The 27,551-nt window shown below is 46.4% G+C and overlaps 2 protein-coding genes across 3 annotated transcripts in view; one reads left to right on the top strand and one right to left on the bottom strand.

The window, feature by feature from the left end:
* The window catches only part of COG5 (component of oligomeric golgi complex 5), a 172,599-nt gene extending 160,583 nt beyond the window's left edge, over positions 1–12,016 (top strand). The window contains exons 19-22 of one of the 2 annotated variants that reach the window (XM_015850827.2): positions 2,087–2,163; positions 2,665–2,791; positions 3,319–3,398; positions 10,414–12,016. In XM_015850827.2, coding sequence (XP_015706313.1) covers positions 2,087–2,163; positions 2,665–2,791; positions 3,319–3,398; positions 10,414–10,528 — 399 coding nt within the window. In that variant the 3' untranslated portion in view covers positions 10,529–12,016. The remainder of the gene's footprint in view (positions 1–2,086; positions 2,164–2,664; positions 2,792–3,318; positions 3,399–10,413) is intronic. The other variant, XM_015850892.2, reaches the window with a different exon arrangement.
* Positions 11,236–25,927, bottom strand: HBP1 (HMG-box transcription factor 1). The gene is made up of 13 exons (XM_015850508.2): positions 25,876–25,927; positions 24,085–24,249; positions 23,634–23,754; positions 23,066–23,139; positions 22,600–22,773; positions 20,639–20,791; positions 20,001–20,112; positions 19,784–19,896; positions 19,290–19,446; positions 18,678–18,822; positions 16,121–16,450; positions 13,469–13,610; positions 11,236–12,334 (listed from the first exon to the last, which is right to left on the bottom strand). Exons 1-13 carry the CDS (start codon positions 25,888–25,890, stop codon positions 12,317–12,319), a joined length of 1,719 nt encoding a protein of 572 aa, XP_015705994.1. The 5' UTR covers positions 25,891–25,927; the 3' UTR covers positions 11,236–12,316.
* Between the last annotated feature and the right edge of the window lie 1,624 nt (positions 25,928–27,551).

The following is a 27,551-nucleotide window of genomic DNA, read 5'->3' as shown; positions in this document are numbered from 1 at the left end:
GGCACTCTGGGTCTCCCAGATTTCTCTGATGGAGTGTCACATATTGGGTGTTCCTACAACGTGATCCACCTGACCTACTTTAGATACCACCCTCAGGGTATCCCACAGCAGAAGCCGTTGGTTCTCTCCACTGACCATAAAGATAATTTACAGATATTGAGAACCAGGTGAGGGGATTCCCATCATGCACACAGAATCTCAAAGTAGGTGAGGCTGGAAGTGCCCTCCATGTCCTTCTGCTCAACCCCTGCCCCAGCAGGGACACCTAGAGCAGGGTACCCAGGGACACAGCCAGGCGGCTTATGGAGATCTCCATTGAGAAGACTGAAATTGGAAAGAGCAGCAGTATTGAAGACTTCCTTGTAAATATGGCATTATTGCAAGTGCTTTGGAACAAGTTCAGCAATGTCTCTTAAATGGGAGGCTATTGTATGGTGGTTTTCATCTGTGATCTTTTCAAACATCGTAATTATGCATTACTTTGGAAATGAGCTTGAGTAATTTTCTAAATTGGGGATTTTAACAAATCTACACGAAGAATAAAATTTGCATCCCTCTGTTGACTGATACTTAAGGTATGCAAAAAAAGTCTTAATCCACATCTGGTGGATGTGGATCATTGATTTTCCCAGTGTTGTATTTCTTTAGGTGGTGGTGTTTGTATTATTGTACATGTTAACCAAAATTTCGCCATGCAACAGCACCAGAGAGTTCAGGGATCTGGAGGTGGAATTGTTTTCTCATTTCTGTGTCTTCAGTGGTAATGAAGGTTATGTGGTGGGAATTTAGTCTCACATGAATGGTAAAAGAACCTGAGCAGAGTCTGGCTCTTGTTTGGAAAGACAGGTGAACTCCATATTGCTTAAAAACTAGAGTTTAAAGATTGCTTGTTTTTAAAGATGGATTCTATAACTCAGAACAGAGAGAATGGACTGTTGAGTAAGAAAATGATTCTGTTATGGATGTACTTTGTCTCTGAGTCCATGGTAGTAGGTCCCCGCTGCCTTCAGGTCTGTGTAGGTTTTGTGCCCTTGCATTTAGGGCTGAGTATTCATGAATGAACCACTTAAATCTTGTCCTTCACCAAAGGAAAGGATGTCCAGCTGAAAGATGTGGTTGCTCTGAAAGTAATGCCTCCTATTTATTTCCATGGAAACTTCAGCAGATACCAAGAGCACAATAATGTTATTTGATAGAGCAAATTCTCAACTAACTAACGCTGTTTTCCAACACAGTCACCACCATTAGCTGTGCATTTTTGCCAGCAAGAAACAAGAGCCTGTATGCTACACTCACAAATATTATAATGGCTGTCCAGAACGTGGTTTGTCTTTCACATCGCTGTTACCAGTGCTGAAACACACCACCCACCACCTCGCTGTGCTCACATCCACTGGTTGGTCTCCATAAACATTCAGCAAGTGTCAGTGAATGGCAGTGGGTGCCATTTCTGTCATGGGAGGAATTCAGTTCCACACCTTTGCTTCACCCACACTTCCATGTCAGACCCCATTCTGTCAGACTGCCCCTCTGCTGCCATCTGTCACACAGCAACAACGTGTCATGGGATATTGGTGGGAGGGTTTAGCCTCTACTGCTCTACTACGACCATCTGCCTCTGCTGTCATGGGCCAGTAAAATAGAATAGTAGGCATTACTTTTGGAGCAGCCCTTGCGTGTGTGCATTTGTAGTGGTCTGCAGAAACCTGCCTTGATTGCCTTTCATCCCACTAAGACATCAGAATTTTGGGACTTTTAATGGAAGTGCTTCATCAGGAAACTCATCACTGTCCAAATGAGCTCAGACAAACAAAGCTTTGGTTGCGGGAAGCTCACATGAGCATGTCCTGTCCTTATCTATAGCTGTTGTTTTGTGTGCTGCTTACTGTGTTGCCAAGAATGAGCAGAAGATTTGGCTGGGGCACTGCAATGTGAAAGAACAACTCCTAGTCCCAAAGGCAGCCACCGGTGAGAAACTGATGAGTTGGCCTGCAAGTCTGGGTTATTATTCAAAGGCAGACTACTGAAATACTGAGTCTGATATTTTGGGATAGTCTAATTCAAATCCAAATCCTTGTGTTTTCAGATGGAGTTAGCAGTAGCGCCACTCTGCCGCCGAGTCTCTGACCTAGGCAAATCTTACAGACAGCTGAGGTCGTTCAGGTGAGTTGTGGGCACGGCAGCCTGCAGTTGGTTCTATGATCAAACTGTATTTCAAAACTAATTTATTACCTTTTGTTAGTTCTGATTGAACTGAGGACTTTTTTGGCAACACCCACAAGCAAATTAGAAATAGATTAAAGTTCTTGTAAATTTTATGCAGAGTATGACTATGATTTAAAAGTCATTGTCATGTAAATCGTGGCCAAATGGTACTGTTTTGTGTGGCTTTCATTGCTGCTGCTTTATGATAGTGAGTTCTGCAGTTGCCTTACATCTTTCCACTGAAATATGAAATCTGCAGTCCTGCACTGTTTAATTAAAATAGGCAACTTCTGTACGTTTTTTTACAATCTGAACTTGTGTTGAAAACCCGAGATACAGATTGGGGAAAAAAAATAAGGTGATTTTATCCTGTGACAATATTGGCGCTTAAAGGCATTATTCTAATACATAAGATAAGCCTTTCCTTCCTTTCGCAAGTGTTTTGTTGCATTTTTCCAGACCGCTGCTGTTCCAGACCAGTGAGCATATTGCCAGCAGCTCAGCCCTGGGAGAGGTTATTCCATTCAGCATTATTCTTCAGTTCTTATTTACAAGAGCACCACCGGAGTTAAAATCACCCTTCCAGGTAATGAGATTAACCCGTCTTTGTTTTCTACATGTCCTGAGGAGGAATAAACATTTCTGTTTGCCTTGGTTATTTTAGTTACAAATATTCAAGCTTGTGTTTTGTATGACTTACTGACTTCATTTTCATTGTGACAAAGCTGTTATGGTCATTGATTTCATATTTTCATTAACAGTAGGAAGACAATAATCTGATTTTGAATAGCCTCTCAATTCATTAATATTCTGTCAACTCATAGAAGAAAAGGAAAGTCCAATTGTAGGCTGCAAGTTGCAGTTGGATGTAGGAAGTCTAGATTCAGTCCGCTGCCAGAACTGGGTGAGCAGCTGATGTAGCAGATCATCTCTAAGCTTCCAAAGTAATGCATTTCTGTTGAACAGTCTCCAATTTCTTAGCTAGTTCTACATCACTGCAGTGTTAAGAGCGCCTTTTATTATTTTATTTTATCATCTGTTTCTAAAATTAGTGTGTATGTCCTTTTCCACATTTATGTGTAATTGGTGTTTCTTTATCTTTCCCTGTATCAGAGAGCTGAGTGGTCCATTGCCCGCTACTCTCAGTGGCTCGATGATCATCCTTCTGAGAAAGACAGGCTTGCACTCATACGGTAAAATCATATTTATTTCTTCTGTAAATGTAAGACAATTGGACAATAAGTTATAGAGTTGTCACAAAAGTAGAGAAGTGTGCTGTAGGGGACGTATCATCATTACCGTTACCCTCTCCCCACTCATGAACGAGTTGCAAAATGTTTGGAAAAGTTACAGAGAGTTTTGTTTTTCAAATACATCAGAAGAATGGTAGTGCTGTATGAACATTACAGAGCCAGCGCGTAGATCCTCTGGATTCAAGCTTGGATGATCATTTGGCTCCTAATGGCCCAGCTTATCCAGCCACCTTCCCGGTGCCCTAACCCAACCTCATTGTTACTCACCTGAGTGGCTCAGGAGAGGCTGTCACGTAGAGCTGTGCCAGACGGGAGCTGGAAGCCAGCTCTGTCCTGGCATTTCTGTGCACGGAGGTAGCCAGCTTTTGCTGAAACTGTAAAAGCTGACTCCTCAGCTCCAGCCAACAGTGGTTGTACTTGAGAAAATCTGCTGTTCTCTGCCTGCTCTTTTAAACCAGGATTTAGAATACTCAGCCAAGAGGAGTCTGCTATAAATATTCATTGTTCTTTAAGCTGATAGTACAGCGTAGTCCAGTGGTCCCTTGCTTTGTACTGTGCAGTGCTTGGTCTTTGCCTGGACATCCTCTCTTGTGAGAGGAGCATGGAGGAGCAGCAGTGGAGACCTTCCTTTCCTTAACACCGCTGTTGGCACTCCAGGGGTTATTCCGTATTGATGGCTGTTTGTCTCTGCCCCTCCTGGTTGCTTTTCAATCCGTCCCCAGCGCCACCTCCAGCAGACAGCTTTTTGCTGAGCAGCAATTTGCTGAGCACATCCCTTCCCTGTGGGAAGAGCCCCTGTAGCCCCATGCCTAAGGGTCATGCAGAGCTCAGCGAGGCCAGGAAGTGAAGGACTTGGTTCTCCTGGGCATACTCTGCTAGCCTGTGTGTGCATTGCGGTGCACATCATCTTTTGACCATCTCTTCTTGTGATGGTCGCTTCTAGTAGGCTGCTGATCCCTACAGAAGGCAGGCAAGCAAACCAGTTGCTTATGTGGCCATCTGTTCCACTCACACTATTTTCCTTAATACAGTGTTTGAAGCTTTCTGAGCCTGCTGTTCTGTCCTTTGCCTCCTTTGTGTGTATGAGCCTGAGCTGAACTGCGGGCAGCTTGCTCATTTGTCAGGTCTTGTATCTCGCCCTCTCCAAGCCTTCCCGCTGCAGTTGGGCTGTGTTAATTGGACCTTGTGCATCTTGGGCCTTCGGATCACTGGCCCACTTTGAGAAATTATCTTTGCATTTGGTGCAGCCTTGCAAATGGTAATTTTCTGCAACTTCAACTTATAACAACTGTGCAATTACTCTGGGGACTTGCTTCCTAGATATTAATTCACACGTGTGATCAGAATCTTTACAGCTTTATATTAAAGCTAATCGCAGTTTTTCTTCAGCCTGGTGGATCTTAAATGCTTCCTATGCAGCACAATGATCACAGTGTTCATACTGTGAATTCTGAGCATTCGGGGTGTTTTTATGCATTTCTTTCTGCTTGTATTTAGCATAAAGGGTGCGATTTACCTGGCCAGAGGTGCATTAGCTGTATTCCGCAGAGAGGAGCAGTCACTTCTGGGGCTGATTCATCTCATCCTGAAGCAGGTACCTAAAATAGGTCAGCTGCACCATGCCTTGAAAGCTGCATTTTCTCTCTTCCATGGGCATGGAGTGGGGGGCTGTCAGGCAGACAGCTGCCCTGAGGATGTGTAATGTGTAAGGTTGGCCGAGACGGCCCTGCTGCAGGCTGTGTAGGAGGAGCCCTTCTGTAAGCAACCAGGGCACCTTTTCTTTTCTTCCTTCCTTCCTTCCTTCCTTCCTTCCTTCCTTCCTTCCTTCCTTCCTTCCTTCCTTCCTTCCTTCCTTCCTTCCTTCCTTCCTCCTCCTTCCTTCCTTCCTTCCTTCCTTCTTCCTGCCTTCCGCCTCCTTCTTTCCTTTCTTCCTTTCCTTTCCTTTGCCTTTCCTTTCTCTTCCTTTACCATTTACCTTTCCTTTTTCTTTTCCTTCTCATTTCCTTTCCTTTTCCTCTTCACCTTCTTTCCTTTTCCTTCCTTTCCTTTCCTTTCCTTTCCTTTCCTTTCCTTTCCTTTCCTTTCCTTTCCTTTCCTTTCCTTTCCTTTCCTTTCCTTTCCTTTCTTTCCTTTCTTTCTTTCTCCTTTCTTTTTTTTTATTTCATTAAGTTTGGAAATCCAGCCTGTCTCCCATAAAGAAAACCTTGCTGTTCCACTTGGCAGGGTTTGAGCCAGCCTGAAGAACAGCCTCCCTAGGGATATCACTTCTTCCTGAGTTGCCCTCTCCCATCACTGAGCACAGCGAAGAGCTGATCTCCTGAAGGGCTGATGTCTGTGCACAGCCCAGCCAGTACCTCTCGTCCATAAACATGCTTGGTGCCAGCCGTTCTGTTTTGTCCAAGCCCAGATGCACCAAGCACTTCATTAGGTGATTTTAAATAAAAAGGAGATGTCCCTTGTTGTGCTACAAGTGATGCTGTTGGAGATTGTACTGTTAGGGGTTGCAGCACCTCTCCTAGTACTGATTAACTGTCTATCTCTGCTGCTGGTCGGGTGCATTCTTGCACATATTCTACTTTTGTCTGTGACTTGAGGCTGTGCCAGCAGCTCCTAACACAGCACCACGCCACGTCTGACCCCGCTGCCCTCCAGCTGCCCCACCAGCTGCCTGGGGCCGGGCTTGGAGCCCCGCGAGCTTCCCATTGCCATCGGCTCGTTTGCCTGAGTCAGAGCCCAGGGGCAGCGCTGGTGTTCACGGTACCGTACCAAATGAATTAATTAATATGTATCATTTAGAATTACTCCGAGTTCTCCTTAACGACCGTATCCCAGATCATACACTTCTTTTTCTTCTTTTCTTTTTGCAGTAGATATAAATCTTCTTGGGTTGAAATACCATTTTAAAAAAAGAACTATCTGGGTCTTATATAATCAGCTTGTCCTGATTTCCAAGAAAGCTCATGTTTTTGCTCAAGCAAGTGAAGTAATTTAATAAGTGCTTTAAAATCCTTTTCCGTATGTGGGAGGGTATCTTAGATTTTCTTTTTTTCTTACTTCTTATGGCATTTTTAATGAAGCATTAATGTATGCAGAACATCCCACCAACCCTCTTTCCAATGGCTCTCTTTTACAAACAGTGCTTGTAATGTATATCATAGCTTGTCTTTGAAAATAGAAACAGATTGCCGAACAGGTTTTATGTCCTTTATTAGACTGGAAGATGCTGAATATAGGGCATTATTTAGTCTAATCCCTTGGAGAGTATGTTTTGTATATTACATAAACAGGGTTTCTTCCATCTTCTTAAACATCAGTAATGTAACTATAAATTACATCTTCTATATGACAGCAGCTGTGATCTCTGTGCTGCAGACTGGGTGGTACTGTTTTCACCCCTGGTGCTTTTGATTTTTCCATTATTACTTATGCATTGGTGTTTTTACAGTGTCCTCTACAGGAGCGAGCGTACCTTTTCTAATATAGAGGACTTTAATAGTACAATGATGCATGTGAATTGCATTCTGTGCTGCCAGAATAAGTTACAAAAGCTTCTTTGAGCTGGGACCAGTCAAGCTTACAAAAATAGTATCATAAAATACACGTTTCAGATGGTAGCATTGCTATTAAGTGCGTTCGTTGCCAGAACGAGATGCAGCCATGTGGGCATTCCAGCAGCTTCAGTGAGACGTTGTGAGGGGTTTTCCATTTCAGCCAGCCTAAGCTCCAAGAAACGCATTGCTTTGCCCTGAGCAGCTCCTGCACTCTCTGTGCTGCTGTATGTCGTAGTCCCAACATCTCACTCTTCAATTAGAGAAACAGAACTTGCATCCAGAATGTACTTCTGAAATCACACCTACCTTATCACCATTTGTGCTCTGTGACCTCTCCCAGCCCTTTCCCTCCTTGCACTTCCAAAGCTGCCTCCCTGTTCCTCACTGAGCTCCAAATGTCATTGCTGAGGACAGACAAGGGAGCCTGACAGAAAGGTTGGATTTGGTGTGAAGTCAGTGTTTGACACAGCGCACCTTTGGCTTGAGTTGGGCCATTGGGAAGGCTTCTGCTGTCCGCGAAGAACGTGGCTTCTGTTTTAGTTCCATGTAAAGTTACTGGTTCCAAATTGCATCTTAATTATTGACTTCAGGGCATTTAAATGCAAATATGGGACATGGGAAGCAGTGAATGCGTTTAATGTTACGGTATTGAGAGGGCTTTATTTTCCTTATTTGGTGGAGAGCTGTGCAAAGTGTGTTTTAGAAAAATGCCTGAGAATTCACCCTATGGTGCTGATGGAGGAGTAGTTGCTGTTTGTCTCTTGAGTGGAAAACAGTTACAGTGCTCCCGGGCTGATGAAACTGACCAAGTCTGACTTGGTTGCTTTGAAACAAAGCAAGCAAAGCTGTGAAAGAGAAAGAGCAAGGAGGGAGCTGACACGGAGCTGCTTCTGTTGGCGGTTTGTCTGCTGGGGAAGGAGGATGCTCTGGGCAGGTCTGAGGCCCGACTGCCCTTGGGGCAGCTCTCAGAGCACCTTCCAGCTGCCCTCTGTGGTCCAGGGGCAGCACCTGCCAGTGTGGGAGTTTGTTTGTCTGTTAAATCAGATTCTCTTGAGACAGGAGAGAGAAGAAAGAAAAAGCAGCTGGAAGATCTGCCAGCAGGACTCTGGTGCTGCCGTTGGGCACTTAGGGCAGCCTAAATCTCATTCCCTCTTGTTTGATCTGGTGGGAGTAACGTGCCAGATAGGGATTATCAAGGGCTGACGTGGAGTGTCTTTGGGTGCTGCTTTTAGGGTAGAGCTGCCTCTCCCTTTCATCTGAAGTATCTGCTTATCTCTGTCATCTTTTGCGAGGTTTTTTACAAGCAAGGAGATCATGTTGGGAAGGGATGGCAGTGTTACCATCTGGGTAATGATGCCAACCCACGGCTTCACCAAGAGGTGTCGGAGCGTTCTAAGTTAAGCAGGTCAATATGTTTTTTTCTATTTGTGGCTTTTGGTGACTTGAAAACAAATTGAAACCAACAAACTTTGAGGACTGCATAGAGGAAAAGACGGAGGGACACTTGTGAGTGGGAGGGGGGAAAGATTCTGCAGATGAATGATTGACAACTGCAGTAAAAAAACTGTTACAGGAGTTTCTCAACTGTCTCTTTAATATAGGGGACTGTTCTTCATAGAGGGTGACTAAAATCCAATGTGTTTAATGATCACTGCTGCTCTGAGCGCTGCAGTGCTGACCTGAGTGGAAATGTGGCACATATCAGGGTGTGAAGCATCTCTCTTCATCTTGACAGCATCCATGAGCCATCCCTGCCCGCACCTCCCACCTCCGTTCAGAGCTCACCGCGTGCTCTGCATGTGCCCCCATTGCCACTACGGATCTGCAGGACTGAGAAAAACACTGAGCTGCTCTCTTTTCCCCTTTCATCTTCTCCTGGGATTTAAAGCTTGCCTGGGGACATGGCCGGTCTCTGCAGTCAGTGTTGGTGATGGGAGCAGGGTGAGCTGCCCCTGGAGATGTGAGGGCAGCGAGCAGTTCTGTGCCTTCTGCTTCCATCCCTGTAGGCTCTATGATGCTCCCAGGGGGAAAAGCAGGATGAAAGCTTTCAGGGAGCTGACCAAGTGCAGAAAGGCAGCTCTGTTACAGCCAGATAAAATATTCTGTCCCTGCCATTCTGCTTGCGAAGGGGGAGAACTTTTCTCTTGCTGCTTGTTGATACGTAAAAAAAAAAAACCAACTGAGGGACTCTTTAGGATGTGCTGGTACCAGGTGTGGAGCACTCCGCAGTGTCTCACTGGTGAAGAACTGTTACTGAACTTGAAGAGCTCTCCAGTGTGTGCAGACCAGTGCTGGGGACTTTCTGCACTTGGTCACTGTGTGATTCTGGAACCTCTCGAGCCTCCCCAGCATCCCGGCCCACTCTCCTTTTCCATCACCTCAATATCAGTGTGTCCTGTGCTTTGGGAGATGGAACCTGGAGTCCAGCTGCTGCTCCTGGGGCTGCACTGCACCAGGTGCCCAGTTCTTCCCTTGAAATAGGGTCTGTGGGTTGCATGTGTTTTTCTCTCTGGTGTCACCATTAAATAACACTGTGGAATGTAGGACGAACAAAGAAGGGCCCTCACCCAGCTCGTTGTATTTCATGAAGAAATGGGAGGGATATGGGGAAGGAAAAATGAGCCAAATTCAGCTCTGAGTATCCAGGAACTAGCCTGGAACTACCTAATGGGCCAGTGTGTCACAGCTGAACTTCACATGGCAGTCCTTGTTTCACAGATGCATAATTCAACACCGCTATTTACTACCATAATGGGGTGAAAGGAGTGCCTGTGCCTGCAGAGCAAATCGAACTGTGCGCAGATGAGGATGTCATCACAACTGCCACTTCTAGCATGGAAGTTCCCTATTTGTGTAAACCACACAGGTGTGACATTCTACAACAGCGCATAAGAAAAGCAGAGATGATGTAGGAGCACACTTGTAGTAGGTTTGTCTGTGGCACAGAGCAGTATCTCCCACAGGACGGCAGTTCAGCAGCCCAGGAGACCACCTGAAGGCAGCTCAGCCGCCCGCCCGCGCCCCGGTTCCATGGTGGAAGTTGTGCTCTGGGTGTGTGCAGCAGCTGGAGTCTATTCTTTCCCTTCCTAAAGGTTACCAGTACAGCACTGTGCCGGCGTCTGTGCGTCAGAGCTGTCATTTCAAGCCATCTGCAACATGTGCTGCTGATTATTTAAATGTTAACTTCTTCACTCCTCAAAACATGCAAGAAGGGAGAGTGTGGAACGATTCTGGGGAGCTCTGTAGGCTTTGTTCTCTGCTTCCATCCACAAACATGTGCAAAATCATTTAAGGAAAATTCCACAGCAGGAAACAGTTTTGATTCATTTCAATTTTGGACCTCGAACTAAAGGTGCTTTGCACAGTTTTATTGCTTTAACCGCTTTGGTGTTTTCTTTCCTTAGAGGTGCGCTGGAAGCTTACGTTCAGTCAGTCAGAGCACGAGAAGGAAAGGAGTTTGCTCCCGTCTACCCCATCATGGTTCAGCTGCTGCAGAAAGCCATGGCGGCCCTTCAGTGAACGTGGGTGGATGGGAACACGGCCACGGCTCCTCGGTGCCACAGCTCTGCTTAGGGTTAACGTAAAGTATCTCCACACACAAACGCTTTATGTGAGGTACGTTTACTTGCTCTACCTGCGGAGCTCCTCTCTTCCTTTACGCTCCAATGGGAATTTACACACAAATGTTGTTATGAAATTGTACCCCTGTTCTGTGCTATTAAAAATGAATCGTTCTCCAGCATTTCTTTCGCATTTAGAAGGTATAAAATTAGAACACAGTCAAATATTACAGTGCAATTGCTGAATTTCTCTAATAAGGAAGAAGCTCTTTTTTCCTACAAGTACAGGCTTAAAGAGCTGAATACATTTTAGCCTTATTCAGAAAATTGTCCTTTTGAAATGCCAGACTCATCAGTTTCCATCTAAAAATCCACTGATTTTAACACAAGGAAAAAAATATTTATAACATCAGTGATTTGCTCTTGCGCTGCTGTCACTCGGGAATAATTTATACTGATTTCACCTCTCTTTTTGCTTCAACTGTAATAAAAGAACCCTGACTTTCCAATCCTGAATTCAGTATTTAAAGTTCTTCAGTAGATTCTGAAGCACCAAGTATCAAAACACGCTCAGGCTGGGCTCACACTGAGCTGCCCTGCAGGCCTTGCCCAGCGCTGGGGGTGAGCTGAGGTGTCCCCGCCTTCATTTCATAAAGGACGCAGCAGCAGATTTTAATGAATTTATTTGAAATAATATACAAGAATATAGTGTGCAAAAATCTTGGGGGCAACATCTTGTAGACGTGTCAAACTGAAATTTACACTTGTGATTAAAAAAAAAAAAAAAACCAACAAAAAAAGAAACACACAGCTGTTTAGTACATGAAAGCCATGATTGTAGTTCACAGCAGAAGCAATGTAAGCCTACTGCGGCCGCTCTAAGTCAGACAGTTGGAGGAGGAAAAGAAGTAAAGTGCAAGTGTTGCACGTATAGTTAAGTGCAAAGTTTGCCCCCACCATGAAGAGGTCTTATGGCAAAATAAAATATTGTAGAATACGTGGCAAAGACCAAAAACACAAAGTTAAAACTACGATGGTGACAACGTCAACAGCACCATTGTTTGCTTGAGATAACGCTGTTTATTCGTTTTGCCCTCGGTTCTGGTGGAAGGAAGGGCTCTGCTACTGCCAGCTGGTGCAAACATCTCACTGCGGGTACGGACGCCGTCGGTGGCGGCCCAAGAAGCGGCTCCTGTGCTACAGCTCACTGTGCTCCCCACTTCCCACACGTCCTGCTCACTTGTTGGCATCTGGGCAGACTGGGAGGCTGCTGGTGACACACTGCTGCCCTTTCAGAAAATCCCAGCCCCCCAGAATCGTAATTAATAATATGGTTGTGCAATACATATAAATCAGCAATAAGAATCGATGTATATAAACAGCTGTTACGTATTTTAAAATTCCCCTTTTTGTACATTTCCTTTTAAAAATAAACATTTATACACATCTCCTTCGCCTCTTTCTGAAGTACTTTAGCACCACAGGATATCCATTTTCAAGCCTATATTACCTGATACATATATGAAGTTTGGAAGAAAAATAAGGCAATTTGGTTTAAAATGCTGATAGTTTTAGCTTACTTAATGTTCTATTGTAAAAAGCAATCCGCACTCCTATTACATCATTTCTGACTTGATGGTGCCAGCATTTTATGGTCACACAAATTCACAACAAATAGACTTCGATCTCACGTCTTCTTGCCATCAAGCAACAGCCATTTTGTCATCGTTGTGGGCAGAATCCCGGCTTAGTGCTGCTGTGAGCCCTGGGGGTAGAGAAAACACGTCAGCAGTGACCAAGGAAAGGGGAAGAAGCCATTATCTTAATGGCAGCAAACACGTATTTGGAAGTACGTGTCATCATTGGTCAGTTACTCAGAAGAAAGCAAGTCCAAAACAAGATTTTATCCCCTGATCATCAGAAGACCAGAAAAACTTCTTTGTCTCAGCCTGGAGTTGACCATCGTTATTTGGAGCTGTGAACAAAATGCTTCGTTCACTAAAACAAAGAAGCTGACTTCTGCTGCTACTGCTGTTGTAACACCAAGGTAAGGTGTACATAGCTAAGTATGTAAGGCCTACCTGCTGTGGTGGGCTAAGGAGACATTCTTCTCCCTAAAGCCAACCCAAATACTCCTCTCCAATACAAACACACCTGCTGAGCTCCCTGAAGCTCAGCAGCATGTGTGTGAAGTGAATGTGAGCCCTTGGGGCAAGGCCCACAACTCCTACAGTGTAGAAATGGTATTAATAGATCATTATTTTAACCAAAAAACATATGAAAGTTAACGGGGCTGCCACTATTGATTAAAATAGGATACAGTGCAACATCTGGAAATGACAGTGAACATAAGAACAGCTTGCTCCTGGCAGATGGGACGTGGTGAAACCTGCCACCAGGGGCTGAAGACTCCTCAGCAGAGAGTGCATACAGCAGCAAAGAGCAACTTGGAGTTGGAGCATCATCTCTTGCTCTGTTCTTCAAGCAACACCTGTGTAGGTGCTTGAGAAAACACATTTGCATACATGGGAATGGAAAGGCAATAACTTGAGATTAGCCCAGCACACGTGGCTCAGCTGTGTGATGGCTGATGTATGGCACAATGCCCCTCAATGGGCCCTTCCTTCTGCCCTACTTGCCTGCTAGGACTTGCAGGTTAGCTTGAAAGCCCTGATCTGTTGCCGACTCTTTAATCTGATCGCCTTCTACACAGCAGGAAAAAACTTTCCCTACACAGGAAGTATTACCCAGTGCACTTTACAATTAAAACAAAGCAATAAAAGAAACTGAAGAAGATATTAGATTCGCTCCCTCAATAGTTTTGCTCTGCTATCATACAAACTTATGTAGCTGCATAATGGAGAAGAAAAAACCAACCCACCAGCTTGACAAAACTTACAGAATTTGTTCGTTTTCGCTTCCAACAATCAGGATTTAAACGTTTCTGTTCCTCTGCCAAGGCCTTGGCTTCTAGCGTGTACATCCGCCTCTCCTCATTCTTCATTTTCTTCCACCTGTCACCGAGTATCACACTTATGGCTCTGCAACACACATTGCAGACTACGGTCAGGATGGGATTTCATTGGTTTGTTTTGCTTTTTTTTTTAATCTCAGCCCCTTAAGAAACATTAAAAAAAAGCACAGCAGAAATGAAACATTTCTTCCCCATCAGCTTCTCTCTTGTACCACATAAACAGCTGAGGCTTCTGAGAGCTGAGCGGGGCCCAAGGAGCGTTCCACATTCCCAAGTGTGTGCCTGTAGGTACACAGCAACTGGCAGAAAGCAGCAAACAGGGATGTGAAGCAATGCTGAGAGCCACCACTAAACGGGAACCCACAGTTGCTTCGCTCTGCTTTCCTACCATAAGCCTGTATGACAGATTTGCTGCAAACATGTTCTCTAATAATTAGGGCAATGATCTGAGCGTGACCTCAGCCAAGCGCGGGTCTGACTAACTGCTGCCCCCGCGTCTGGTTCGTGATCTGTGGAGCTTCCTCCACCTCCAGCCCCCAGCGGGGAGAACACGAGTGGGCCGAGCACACGGCTGTGTTCCCATGTAACATTCCTGCACAGAGAGGAACCATTTGTTCCAGCACAGCCATGGGCGCTTCCAACAGCTCAACGAGCTGTTTTTCTGCTCCTTATAAGCTTGGTGACCTCTGGACAATATTTCCCCACATTGCCGTGCCATATTGCTTAACTGTGCTCCCAAATGTTGGATCAATACTCTATTAAAATGTTAATGCCATCCTTTGGCTGAATGCAGATCTCTGCACACAATTGCTGCCCTATCAACAGTTGTTAATCCACAGAGCAGGGAAGGCGATGGCTTCAGATGAGTGATGGAAGCTGGACAACCAGTTCTAAGAAAAGGGTGCATGCAACTAGAAATAGAGATTTTCCTTGTTAAAAAACGCAAATGTAACAGATAAGCCTATGAAGAAATGGCATCTCCACACTCAAACTGCAAAGAGGCGCTGAAAGTGAGGGCTCATTGGCACGTTTAAAGAAGCTCATGAAATCTATAGCACAGATGAGACATTTCTCCAAGGAAACACTTCTATGAGTATCTGAGATGGAAAAAGATGCACACAGAGGCATCTGACACCAGAGACCCGATTCTCCCAACCCGAAACAAATATTGCAGCCCTTTAATCACATCACAACTTATCCATGCTCTGCACACTGCCCCTTTTCCTCTTCTGTGCTGGTGAGATGCCTGGCAATGTTACAGCAACATGCTGCCATAGAGGGTGCAAGCCCTTGCGCTGCAGTCCATTCAAAACAAAGTGTAAAACAGAACTGGAGGCAGCCTCAGGTTCACTCAGTAATGATGTTCAGCACTAACAAATGCCTCTAACAGTTCAGAGGATTTTCTTCACCACTATCCAAACAATCCATCTTTCTGAAGGCAAAATGCTTGCATGGATGTGCTCACTGAAAGATTCAAACTACTCTCATGTCCATCCAGCTGCAGCCCCAACTCACCACAGCCATTTAATCAGCACTTTTTAATTAAACAATCAGAAACTTTGCTAGCTGACTTTCTGTCAGTTTCTCACTTATAGTTGCAATGAATTCGAAGACAGCAGATTTGCTTCACTGAAATTACAGGCAATACTGCAGAGTGTCACTGCCAGGACACATGAGACTGCCTGGAATTTAAAGACAGGCTGTTTGCAAGGCAGGAGTTTGTTTCTCAGCAGCAGCTTCAGCCTCCTGAGCAGCGGAGCCCTCTTAAATCACCATCACCTTTAACTTCTGTCACACTCTGCATAAGAACCTTTATGCAAAACCAAATTGTTTATGGTCACAGTTGTTGTATATACATTTTTAAAATCTGATTTTAAGCTGGGTGCATTCATGTGTTTTTGCTTCTATTTACATACGTACAGCCAGCGCAACGTATTCAGCGTGCTTCAATGTACATGCATATACAATGGGCAAGACCCTTTCCCCCAAGCAAGTAGATGCACAACACTTCCAGCATGTCCAGCCAGGTCATTCCGTGCTTTTAGAACAAGGACAATTTGCCTATAAGCTTTTTAGATTAAGAACCTTCAGACATCCAATCAATCAGTAACTCCTTTCTTAATAAGATACACAAAGAAATGGTAGTAGCTTCACTGATGATACAGTATTATGTCAAGACAATTATGGCTATACTAAAACAACCAGGACTTCCCTGCTTCTCCAACAACACCCAAGCAGAGAACCTGGCACTGTTTTCCCCACAGACATTTCTCATCAGTGTTAGCACAGACTGCTGTACACCTGCGATGCCCACGTACCAACCTCAGCTGCTGTCCCGAATGCTTTCTCAGCAGAAGGCAAGTTTGCCAAAAACGGCTTGTGTCAAACATACAGAGACCTGCAGGTATTTAAAGCCTACCCGGACATGTTGTGTTAGCATCGTTCAAAACTTGGCCTTTACATAATATACAAACTTGTTATTTCAAGTACAAAATTTAGTCCACTCTACATTTAAAAGCAGAACGCGGATGTGCTGCCAGCTCAGCATAGTAACCAAAGGGTAATTCATGCTGTTACCTGTTGTCTTTCCCTGGATACATCTGAGTATATTCAACTCTGTATTTTTTGGCGAAAAGCATGAAGGCATTCATTGGTCTTTTGCACTTGTTTGGAGAAGTGGCACTCACAGTACTTGCAGTCCCTGAGCCGTGGCTTTTGCCAGCTTTGCTGTACAAAGAAGTGGGGGAAAGATGCGATGCCGCAGCAGCTGCACAGTTTGTAGTACTGCATTCTGATCTTTCGGCATCTGGATTGTTTGATCCTCCACACGACAGAGAAGCGCGGCGCTGGCGAGCCATGCTGCTGAGCACATACACTGCTGAGGAATCCAGCGGTGTGAAGTCATAACTACAAGAAAAAGAGCAGAAAATGATGAAATATTCTACGTGTACAATCCTGAGGCAGCCATTCTCTCTCCATCCCTGCTAACTTCCTAGTATTCCGTCACCTCTTGTGTGCTTTCAGTGTGTGCCCAATGCAGATGTCAGTGGGTACAACTGGGAGACCAACCATAGTTCTGTAACATTCGCTGTGTACCATCAGCTGTATGTCCATGCATCACACACTGCCTTCAAATGTCACACTATCTGAAATGCTCTGTCTGCATTTGTTCTGCCTGTAACACAGTGCTGGTCACTGCACGAAAAGCTACTGAAGTGACAACTGAGCTGGGGAGGAAGAGCATTGGGTTCACTTGCAAAAGCACGGTAATAACACACAGGAAACTGTTGCATTAAAATAAGCAGTACTGTATACGCTCTTGCACGAGTAACTGTCCTAAATCATTACACTGGAATTCTTTTACAGACGAACCTTCCACCGAGATTTAAAGAAATGTTTCAAGGGCAACAGCATTGCAATGGAGCTCAAAGCTGACACACGTCTGCCCTCTTGTGACAAAAATGTGGCAGCTCCTCCCCGTTCCAAGCATTTCAACAGCTCGATGAGCTGCTCCCAAAAGAACTTAAACCTGCGAAGAACTATAAAACTGCTGCATTTTTCTGTTGACGAACAACTACAAAGAACTCCAGCCACTACAGAAGATGTGATAACAAACTGGTAACAAACAGTATCTCCTGGGTGTGAGCAGATCAGTCTGGGAACTGCAGGCTTTATCATGCAACATGAAGAGAACACACTTACAAAGGCGCTACTGAGCTGTAACACGAAAACTCTGGACTAGCAAAACCACCTTGCAGCGAGTAACTGTAAGGCTCCTTTCACCTGCTGCTCAGCATGGCTGTACTTGAGCAATTTATGGCAAAAGGAAAGGATTAGAAGATTTTCTTTCTCCAAAACCAACTAGAACTACTGGCACAGAAGTGCAGCAAGTGACAGCACAGCTCCATGTGCACAGGCAGCCCCTTCATGGGGGACGGGCCAACGCAAGGGTGGAGGCTGAAGGATCGGCTCCAAAACCCCTGCAGGAGGAAAAAATAACAGAGCAGGGTCAGTGCTCATAACCTCCAGGTTTACGAGGTGACACAAAAGGATCTCCCTGTTCTCCAGACAGTCCTGCAGTGCTCCTAATCTCACAGCTGCAGCTGCTGCATGCTCCCTTCTCAGAGACGTTCCCTTCAGCCCAAAGAAACAGACAAGGAATCTGAAGTGTCCAGGCAGGCTTCAGCTATGCTGCAGAATGAATGAGGAGCCACAGCTCTTCAGTAAGACTCAAATACAAAATACAATGCTTCTACCAGCTCTCTTCATACGCACTTCAGAATGAGAGTTAGTAAGAATTAAAGAAACAGACAGCAAAGGAGTGAGGACAGCAGAACACACTCTGTCCCCCACGCAAGACATACAAGAGCCCTTCAGACATGAACTGCCAACAGCATTTAGAATTCATTTCTTCAATTGTAAAAAATAACGGTGAGCAACTGGCCTAAAAGCAGATGCTAAAAAAGAGCAAACATGAAAGGAAAAGACTGGCTCAGCTACGTGCAGAAATCCCTCAAGAGCACAGAAAAAACCCTCTAAAAGTAATACTGTTTCCTTAGGATAATTTATGGTGGATGGGGCTTCTGAAGGTCACCTGCAGAGCTCAAAGAAAGGGAAACCTCAAACTCCTCTAACTATGAAGTGAGATGTACTCGCTGTAATGGGAAAGAAACGCAAAATGCAGAATTTACAAATATGGACAAATTACGACAGTACTGAAATATTGTATTCTAAAGCCACAGCACATGAATTAGTGCCTAGGAACCTGCTGCTTCAGGGACACAGCTGCCTATTTAGCACACATTAACAGCTGGTTAACACTACCATGGGACAACCATACAGAGTTTTTTTGTTACATCTAAAGAATCTGTATCCAAACATTCCTTACTGCTTTACCTGATCAGTTCGAAACTATCATAAGCAGAGTCTGAAATGTTACTTTAGCCCCAGAGATTACTTTGCAGCTCAGGATGAAACCACGCAGCTTTCCTGATATTCACTTTCTCTCTGTTACCGTGCATAACCATAAGGATTCTTTCTTTCTTCTATGCAACACTTCAATTCTGGTAGACTTAAATAAGGTGCCTACTCATTAAACATAAAAACCGCTGAGGCCACTTTATTCAAAAATTACCTTTTAAATGTATCAAAAACACCTGAATCATCAAAGTTAATGGCATCAGGGTGTCCAGGAGGTAGACACAGATCTCCAAGATGCATTTCACAGCATGGAATGCCATGCTGTACCACAGTCAAGCTTGGATAAAAAGATGACCAACCTGAAGTGGTAAAGAGTTAAATTAGACAAACGGCCAGACAAATCTCTCTAATCTTAACTGGAGCAATCCTACACATCTAAATGCTATTGTTTCATTAGTGTCTGATGCAGCTTCTTTCATCCAAAAGAAAAATCAGAAAAATCTGGAAACTTTTATCATCAGAAGTTCAATATTTAATACGATAAAAAATTCTCCCATATTTGCTGCTTTCCTTTCTCCCCCCCACTTTACCATTTTCCTGCATTCCACTCATATACTTGACCAAACCTCCTCAGTTATATACAGTATTTCTGTAGCTTTACAGTTCTGTTTGTTCAAATCCTATTTTTCTTTACACAAATAACATACTGATTCTATAGCACTGCTTTTATCACTTCCATGAGTAGCAAAAGACAGTAGTAAAACCTGCAACTACTTCCCTAAGAGTACTTTCATATAAAACCACGTACACCTTGAGAACTTCATACCTTTATTTTTAACATAAAAAGGGTGATCAAGTCTGCACTCCACTGTGAGCAGGCCATCCTCCACTGTGCCAGGATCAAAAGTCAACTTCAGCACTGACTCACCAAAGGAAATGCTTTCCTCATGAGAAATGAGCTTCAAACCATCGGAGCCATAGCCCTGTAAACATGCAGACTGGTCAGAATTTCCACGGAAGCAAAGCAAACACGTTTGTAACTCCACGAGTGTATTCTTATCATCTTACAGTGTATTACAACAAGCAACATTCTACGTGTGCTATCATGAAAATACAAATTGATAAAGCATTCAAAACCTACCTAAATGAACACAGCTCAGGTGCTTTATGGCAAGGCAATCAAGCAGAACAGGGAGCAGCACTAGGCAAGTTCAGTACCAAACCTCTATTCCCACACAGTAAATAAAGGCACAGAGCAACACTGCTAAATCAACACTGCACTACAGCCATTGAGGGGGATGTGTCAGAACTAACAGTTACCTTGTAAGCACTCACTGAGAGATTTTCGTCTTTTCCACAGCCTTCAGATCTTGCAAAATCTTCAATGTCCTGCCATTCCTTATTGCGCCCTTTATGAAAGCACAAACGAGAACCTAAGAGATATTTTAAGGAGGGAAAAAAAAGAAAAGAAGAAATAAATATTAAAGTCACGTTCAAAAGAGAAAGAAATACTCACCCAGTGATCCATCATATTTACCTTTCAGGAAACAGTGCCACACAGTTGGGGGCCAAGAATGGCACCATCCCAGATCATCATCATCTGAAAGTGACGACATGCAGAAAATACCAGACTCCGATTCGCTATTCGTCTATTAAAAGAGGCACAATGGCACTGATACATTAACATGCAGCATTTTTAGGCTGGTCCTGTACATATTTAAGTATTCTTTAATTCACATCTGTGTCGTAATTCTGCCTTAAACACAAACAGGAACGTTAACAAGAAAACAAAGATTCAAGGAATGCAGGAGATGAGAAATTGAGTGTTATCATTAACTTGATTTGTGTTCTCACAGACTTAATTTGAAAAGCGCTTTCATCAATTGTTTTTTCTTTTTCATCCTCCAAAGTTCACCTGTGCCCTTATCCATCATCCTGGGCTTGCACACAAGCAGTCTATAATCTATCACTCCTTAATCCTCCACACAAGCACTGAAAGCATGCACTGTTCTATGTGAAAATTACTGGAAAGCTGCAGAGCCACGTCAACTCTTGGTAACGCTAACAGAAAATCCCCCTTAAGACTCAATAGCTCATTTTCTCAACCAGCTTCTCTCTTCAAAAACCTTAACTCACGCATCTTTGTTCAGTTTGGAAATGTTTTGGACAGCTCACCCTTTCGTGTCGGACCGGTGCTTCCTCCAAATCACTCTTGGAGAAGTTGGGATCATTCTTTGAGGATCCCGGTGGAGGACGTGCATAGGAATGTAAACTTTTGCTTGTAGCTATAATGTGAACAGGAGATGATCTGCAATAGAAAAATGCATTTTAAAACGTTTCAGATTAAGGCAGTGCGAGACGTAGTTACCTTTACTCTAAACTACTTTTATTTTATGATACTTTATATATGAAATCATAGAATTACCCAGATTGGAAAAGACCTTGAAGATCATCAAGTCCAACTGCAGCCTAACCAAAACCCTAAGTCTAAAAACCCTACACTAAATCATATCCCTGAGTAGAAATCTTACCACAACTGTCATGCATTCAAAAGTCCCGTATGCATTCAGGTTTTGAAGAAGCAAGAAACATCTTCTGTACCTCTCTGAGTTATTAAAAGCACTTCATTCAAAGGTGCTGTCAGTGCTGCTGGTTATTGACAGCAGGTGACTTACTGTGCATACAGCTGCAGCTACAGCGCAGTCTTGGGACAGACAATACAGCCAACAGAGTCTGAAATTTCTCTATGAAATACTTATATTAGAAAACGCTTCTGTTTGTGTTAGCAGATACCAAACAAACATCCCCCACAGCAATACTCAGAACAGGGTGAATATAGGATTCAAGCTCAGGAGATGCTGCATCGCTCCTTTCTAGCAGCCAGCTGAAAATGCTACTTCCTCGTCAGCTTCTCCTTGTCACAAAGGAGAAGACTGCACCAGTATCTTGAAATCAGCGCTCCATCCTTAGAGTACCTAAGGACACCTGCTGTCATAATGCTGAGATCCCAGCTGCAGTGCTCTTAGCAGCACTGCATTTGATTTTCTTATTCTAAGCATAGATCAAAGCTGGGTGATAAAAGGGGAAGTCCTGAAAGTGCTAAAATCCCACAGGATTTCCCACAGCCTTACAGAACTTACAGATTACATATCTGAAACAACAGCAATAAATTCCATTAGATTTTCAACTAGCTCGTAAAAACAAATAGAAATCAGCATACCAGTAATTATTACTAATTACATCACACTACCAAGTATTAAGAGATTAACACAACACATTCATCTGCTGCTCCACATGAGACAAATGCCCAAAGTTCTGTGGTCAGGGAACATCTTTATGGCGCTCTACTTCATTTGAGGTTGGCAGTTAAGAGAGGCTGAGGGAGCTGGGATTGTTCAGCCTGGAGAACAGGAGGCTCAGGGGAGACCTTATAGCTCTCTATAACTTCCTGAAGAGAGGTTGTAGTGAGCTGGGGGTTGGCCTCTTCTCTCGTGTAATCGATGATATAACTAGAGGGAATGGTTTTAAGCTGCGCCAGGGGAGATTCAGGCTGGACATTAGGAAGTATTCACCTTTCTCCGGAAAGAGTCAGCCGTCAGCCGCCATTGGCAAGCACTGCCCAGGGAGTGGTCGGAGTCACCGCACCATGGCGGAACGTGTTCAACCGACAACACTTGCGATGTCGTGCTGAGGACTCATGATCTACGCATGGGCAAGTATTGGTGCCATGGTTGGACTAGGATGCCAACTCTTCCTACGGTCTTTTCCAACCTTGACCTAATTTCCTGCTGACTATTCTGCCTTTATGCGCACTCTGATAGCAACCGTTGTGTGCCAATCCATCTGGCAAAAGCGAGTTCCACTGGCTACTACCACCAAGAGATCCAACAAACCAGACTCTCCCTTTCCAACAGTCAGAAGAGCTGGACCCAAGCAGTGCAAGACACAATGTTTCCTGAGACCATCACACCATACTGCCCCCAACCCGTGAGACGGCAACGCCGCCTTTCAAACTCTAAATCCACGCCTACCGTGTTTGTATCAACACCAGAGCATCGCCGATCGAGCGGCCTCGTGCAGGACTCGTCGGCGATGCTTTGCCTCCGTCTTCAGCTCCGCTCCTGACCCATTCTCACAAGAATGAGTCCACTTCTCTGCACCACTTGCTGCTTTCGACGGTCATCCTGCTTCCACGAACGGCCTCTGAACATCCTCGAGTTGACAGCATCGCGTGACCCGACGCTGCGAAAAGCGCAGATGCAGGCCACGAGTCTGTCTGCACAGCCTCGTAGCTTCCACGCACAGATCACCTCTCGCAAACAAACCCACACATGACCCGTAACTTACACCCACTGACTACATACTAGCTCTCACCAATGAACCTCCCAATAAAATGCCACAACACCAAAACCACAAAAAGCCCTACTATCCCTATTTTGCTCCATCTCCAACGACCCAGCATTCACTACAGCACCAACTCAACAATACATCGCCAGAAGCTCCCCAAAGAACAAATCTGTCTCTGCGTCTCCCACTACATCAACACAAGTACTTTAAGGAAAAGCTCATGCCCTACAAGCAGCTGTGTGAGAGTCTCCTTACCCTAGCACTGACCAGCACGAAGAAGTCGTATTCGCACAATTCTGCACGCTCGTGGCCAAACCATGCCCCTTCACCTTAGAATCCCTCACAGAGCTTCAGTAAAACCGGCACACACCGACTGCCTCCTCACCCTGGCTACCTCCACCTAAATATACATCAGCATCAGAGTCTGGCACATGGTCATCTCTTGTCTTGCGTCTCACAGCACAAACTTGGAATCCAACCAGCCTCAGAAATCCATTACAAGCTGGGTACTACCCAGCTCGCGCAGGGACTAAACTGTTTTAACACACTCACTACACCATGTTTCACATATCTACATTGCGATACACACAAAGAGAGCCAGCTTTCCTAACCAACACTCCTGCTGTCTCCGCGTCAACTAAGTATCCATTATCCTTACCGTCCGCCCTCTATTCCAAACTCTATACATCACTATACCACACGCACTCCCACTCATTGCTGTGGACTTACCATCATTCTCTTCTACTGCACCACCTACTTTTTCTCCAGCGTTTAACTCAAACATTCCTGTATGTCTTAATGTCTGTTAAGAGCTGACACTCACAGTCAGGGCGCAGCTTCTTTACGCGAGGCACTCTTCGCAGCTTTCCTGTCTCTGGCTTATCTCCCTTGACCAACACAAAGCCTCCTCTCGAACCATCCCGGAACACAGAACTCGCAACCCTCTAAGCCTTCCAGCAAGAACATGTTTAAGTTCAACAAGCCAGTCGTGTCAGAGACTCGAATAGCGCATCTATAGGGAACTGGCTTGTCAAACGCACCGGACTTCTCAGACTGCACGACCTTCACCTGCCACACTCCTGCCCCTACCCTACGCTTCACCCCCCCAGTCATTGCATTCAGCTCACCCCCCCGCTCCTAACCTCCCAAGGACCAACTCGCAACCCAAACACACGCCACCAACTGGCCTTTGTCCTGCAGCTGCGTTTCCGCTTCACCGCCAGGCACCCTGCGCCCCAAGCTCAGTGCTACCGGATCACACACCTTTAGGACGCATATCCAGGAGAGGAGGGCAGGTTTTCATTACACTTCAACAACTCCAGTGACTCATTCATCCCTGAAGTTCTCTTGTCCACTACCAAGAGCAGCTTCTGAACTGCGTTAGGCATCTGATTCGTCTTCACTTCCCACACCATGTTAGGATGTTCCAAAGTATCTGCACCTTTAACCGCAGACAGCAGGATTCAAGAACTTGCGTGCCGCATAAACCTCGTTCAACGCTGTACAGTGTCCAGCGCCTTCTCCTGACTCGTAAGCTCTTTCATGTCTTCTCGTCCTCCTGCTCCGGGCTGGAACATTCTCTACAGGCTGCAGTGTCCTGGAGTGGCCTCAGCTAACACTGCAACGTGTGGGCTGGAAGAGGAACCCAAAGCAGGTCCCCACCAGCAGCTCCTTGTTCATTTTCATTTCCCCAGCTCTAGCGCTGCAACCTTACCCCCAGAGCAGCACTCTCCATTATCCTGGACAGCAGAGAACTGTGATAACTCGACACAAAAGCTCAAAACCAAGGCGAACCAGTCCTACTCAGCTGCGGTTCTCTGCCTGCTCTCTGTTTCAGGTCGCCATCTTGAAATTGCAGCCCGAGAACAAATCACTTCGCTCAAGCGGGCACTATCACCAAACCCACGCCACCCACACATCCTGGCGTCACGGAACGGAAGAACCCCTGCCCCACACCACTCTGCCCTTCTACAACAACCATCCTAACGAGCAGCTAACGAGCCGTGGCATGATCTGGTTACTGGAAACCAGTCGACAGCCTACCTTGGTGCTACATCACCAGCAGGGGCAATGCTGCATCCACCCGCCCCCCTCCAACCCAAGCCTATCGACGACAACATCTGCCACCAGACATGGCTGGCAACTACCACCTGAGCCCATCACTGACAGGCCAGCCACGAGCCCCGCCTTTCAAGCCGCCTGAGGAGGGCCGTGCAGCCCCTATGGGCCGCTCAATGGTGCGTCCCACCCCCATCCATCCCATGGTGCGGCCGAGGTGCAGCGCGCAGCCCCATTTGGAGGCCAAACGAACGCGGTGCCGTCCCGTCGTTCCGTGCAACGTCATGTGCTGACGTCTCTTAGGACAAACACCACAGAGCGCCCCGCCATAGGATCCATGGTCTATGTGCAGCCCATCGTTTCGTTCCATCGCCTCCCCGCATGGTCGCGGCGCCCGCTCCGCGCCCCCCAACCCCCCCCGCCGTCACCGCCTGACCCGTGCCTGCGCTCGCCGGCCTTCCGTTTCTCCATACAACTCCCGCCGGCACCCCGCCGACATGCGCCTTTAATCCGCCCAGCCCATTCATCTCCAACTGCGTCCAACCAGCCCGGCCGGCCGGGGCGGGGGCACCGCGCCCTCCCTCCCCACCCCCGCGCGCCCCGCCGTCCCTCCGCGCTGCTTCCCTTCCTCTCCCCCTTCCTCTCCCCCTTCCTCTCCCCCTTCCTCTCCCCCTTCCTCTCCCACGTCGGCCGTGGCTGCCGGCGCTCGTTTTTCCCCACGTCCGTCTCCGCTGCCCACCACTCTGCCGGCCCTGGAGCGGATCGCGGGCACTCGGCGGCCCGTCTCTTCTCTCCGTGTGCCCCGATGCCGTCGGTTCCGCGGCCGAATCGCAGCCCATAGAGCCCCGAGCCGGCCCCGCTCCGTGGGGTTTAAAGGAGCGTTGTAACCCACGCGCCCCGCCCCGCACACTGACCCCGCGGCCGCCCCGTGTCTCTCAGTCGCCCCTCAGCCCCCACACGGACCCCAGGGACCCCGCAGCGGCAGCCCCCAACTCAGCGGCACTTACCGAACCCGTCGCCATTACCGAATTCCTCTCGCCTTCCCCCCCGCCTCGTCCCCCTCCCTCGGTCCCGCCCCGCGCCGCCGGGGCTCGATCGCGGATTGGTCGAGGATGACACTGCTCAAGCAACCGCCGCTTCCTATTGGTTGAGCGGGCTGTCAGTCAGGGAGGCGCCTGGAGGGCGGACATGTTTTGACTGTCCCGCTCAGCGGATTGCACCGCGCCGCACGTCAATCACGCTCAGACGGCGCCGCGATTGGCCAGCGCCTCCCCCCGCAGGCCGAGAGGCATCCTGGGACTTGTAGTCCTGGCGGCCGCCATCTCCTGCCAACTAGGCCGCGCTAAGACGACAGCCCCCAGGATGCTCCGCGCGGCGCCCGGCCGATAGTAAACAAGGGGCGCGAGGACACGTGGAGCTGGTGGGCGCTGGGTTTGGGTGGGAAAGTCAACATCAGAAAAGGCGATTTACGGAATGTGAAGGGAAAGGAGCCGCAACGGGCGGCTCTCAGAGCTGACACGGCCCGTGGGAGGCGCTGCCAGCGGCCGGCAGGGAACGATGTGCTCGGTGTCAGCGCAGGGTTATGCAACGGGAAGGGAAGTGACGCTCCGGTGTTGGCTGGCCGTGAAGGCGCAGCGCTCAGTGCCGGACACAGCACAACGATGGGAGCCCTGCTACCAGCTGCATTGGAATCACAGAGTGACCCGGGTTGGAAGGACCTCAAGGATCATGTAGTTCCAACCCCCTGCCTGGCAGGGCCACCAAACATACACATCTACTAGATCAGGTTGCCCAGGGCCCCGTCCAACCTGGCCTTGAACACCTCCAAGGACGGGGCATCCATTAGAACTTAATAAACAAGCGGGTCTGGATTGTTGTTAAGATTCCAGAACCATGAACACAGCAGCTCCCTTGTTTTCAAACCTACCTTTTCTTCTTTGCATACGGAAAGTTTACTGAAAGAGTAAGCGCACAGATATCGCGTGCAGTAGGTGGCAGCAAAACACACAGAACGTTATCAGAGATCACATACTGCCCACACCCCCCCCAGCCGGGTTGAAGTCGAGTATCCCCTAATGCCCAGCTGATGATGTCAGTCCCGTGCTGCTCGCCCTGTGTGTCTGTGCTGTAATTAAGTCATTGCTCCATACACACGCCCTGCCTCACCTCACGCCGTGCTCCAAATGAATGGGTGCTCAGGGGATGAATCAGCGCCGTGCAACACCGATGTTGTTGTAGCTTTGCTGATTCAGCTGCTTTTGCTGTTTTAAGAGGCAGGCGATAACGTGGGGGATTGTGAAGTCTTAACTGGGAGTTCTCATCCCCTTATTAGCTACCGAGAAGCACAAATAACCAGGAATGACTCCAAGCAAACAGAAAATGATACAGATGAATTTCCATTCATCCCCACTGTCTTACCTAGTTAGTTATTTCTGAACATGTCCAGCCTTAAAGTGGTGAAACCACAAGGTAGATTAAATAATAATAATAATAATAATAATAATAATAAAAGATTAGTCAAAGTCATACTAGTAAAATAAATATTACATCTTGAATTTATGCCTCTGCTTTTAATTTCTCATTGGAAGCCGATGTCCTATCTTGCTTTTATGACACAATTGCTATTGCTGACACTCTGAAGTACAATCTGAATTACTCCACACAGAGTACAGTCTCCTCCCAA

This window comes from Coturnix japonica, chromosome 1 (assembly GCF_001577835.2).
Source record: "Coturnix japonica isolate 7356 chromosome 1, Coturnix japonica 2.1, whole genome shotgun sequence".
NCBI lineage: Eukaryota > Metazoa > Chordata > Aves > Galliformes > Phasianidae > Coturnix > Coturnix japonica.
This window is presented reverse-complemented; position numbering and strand designations above follow the sequence as displayed.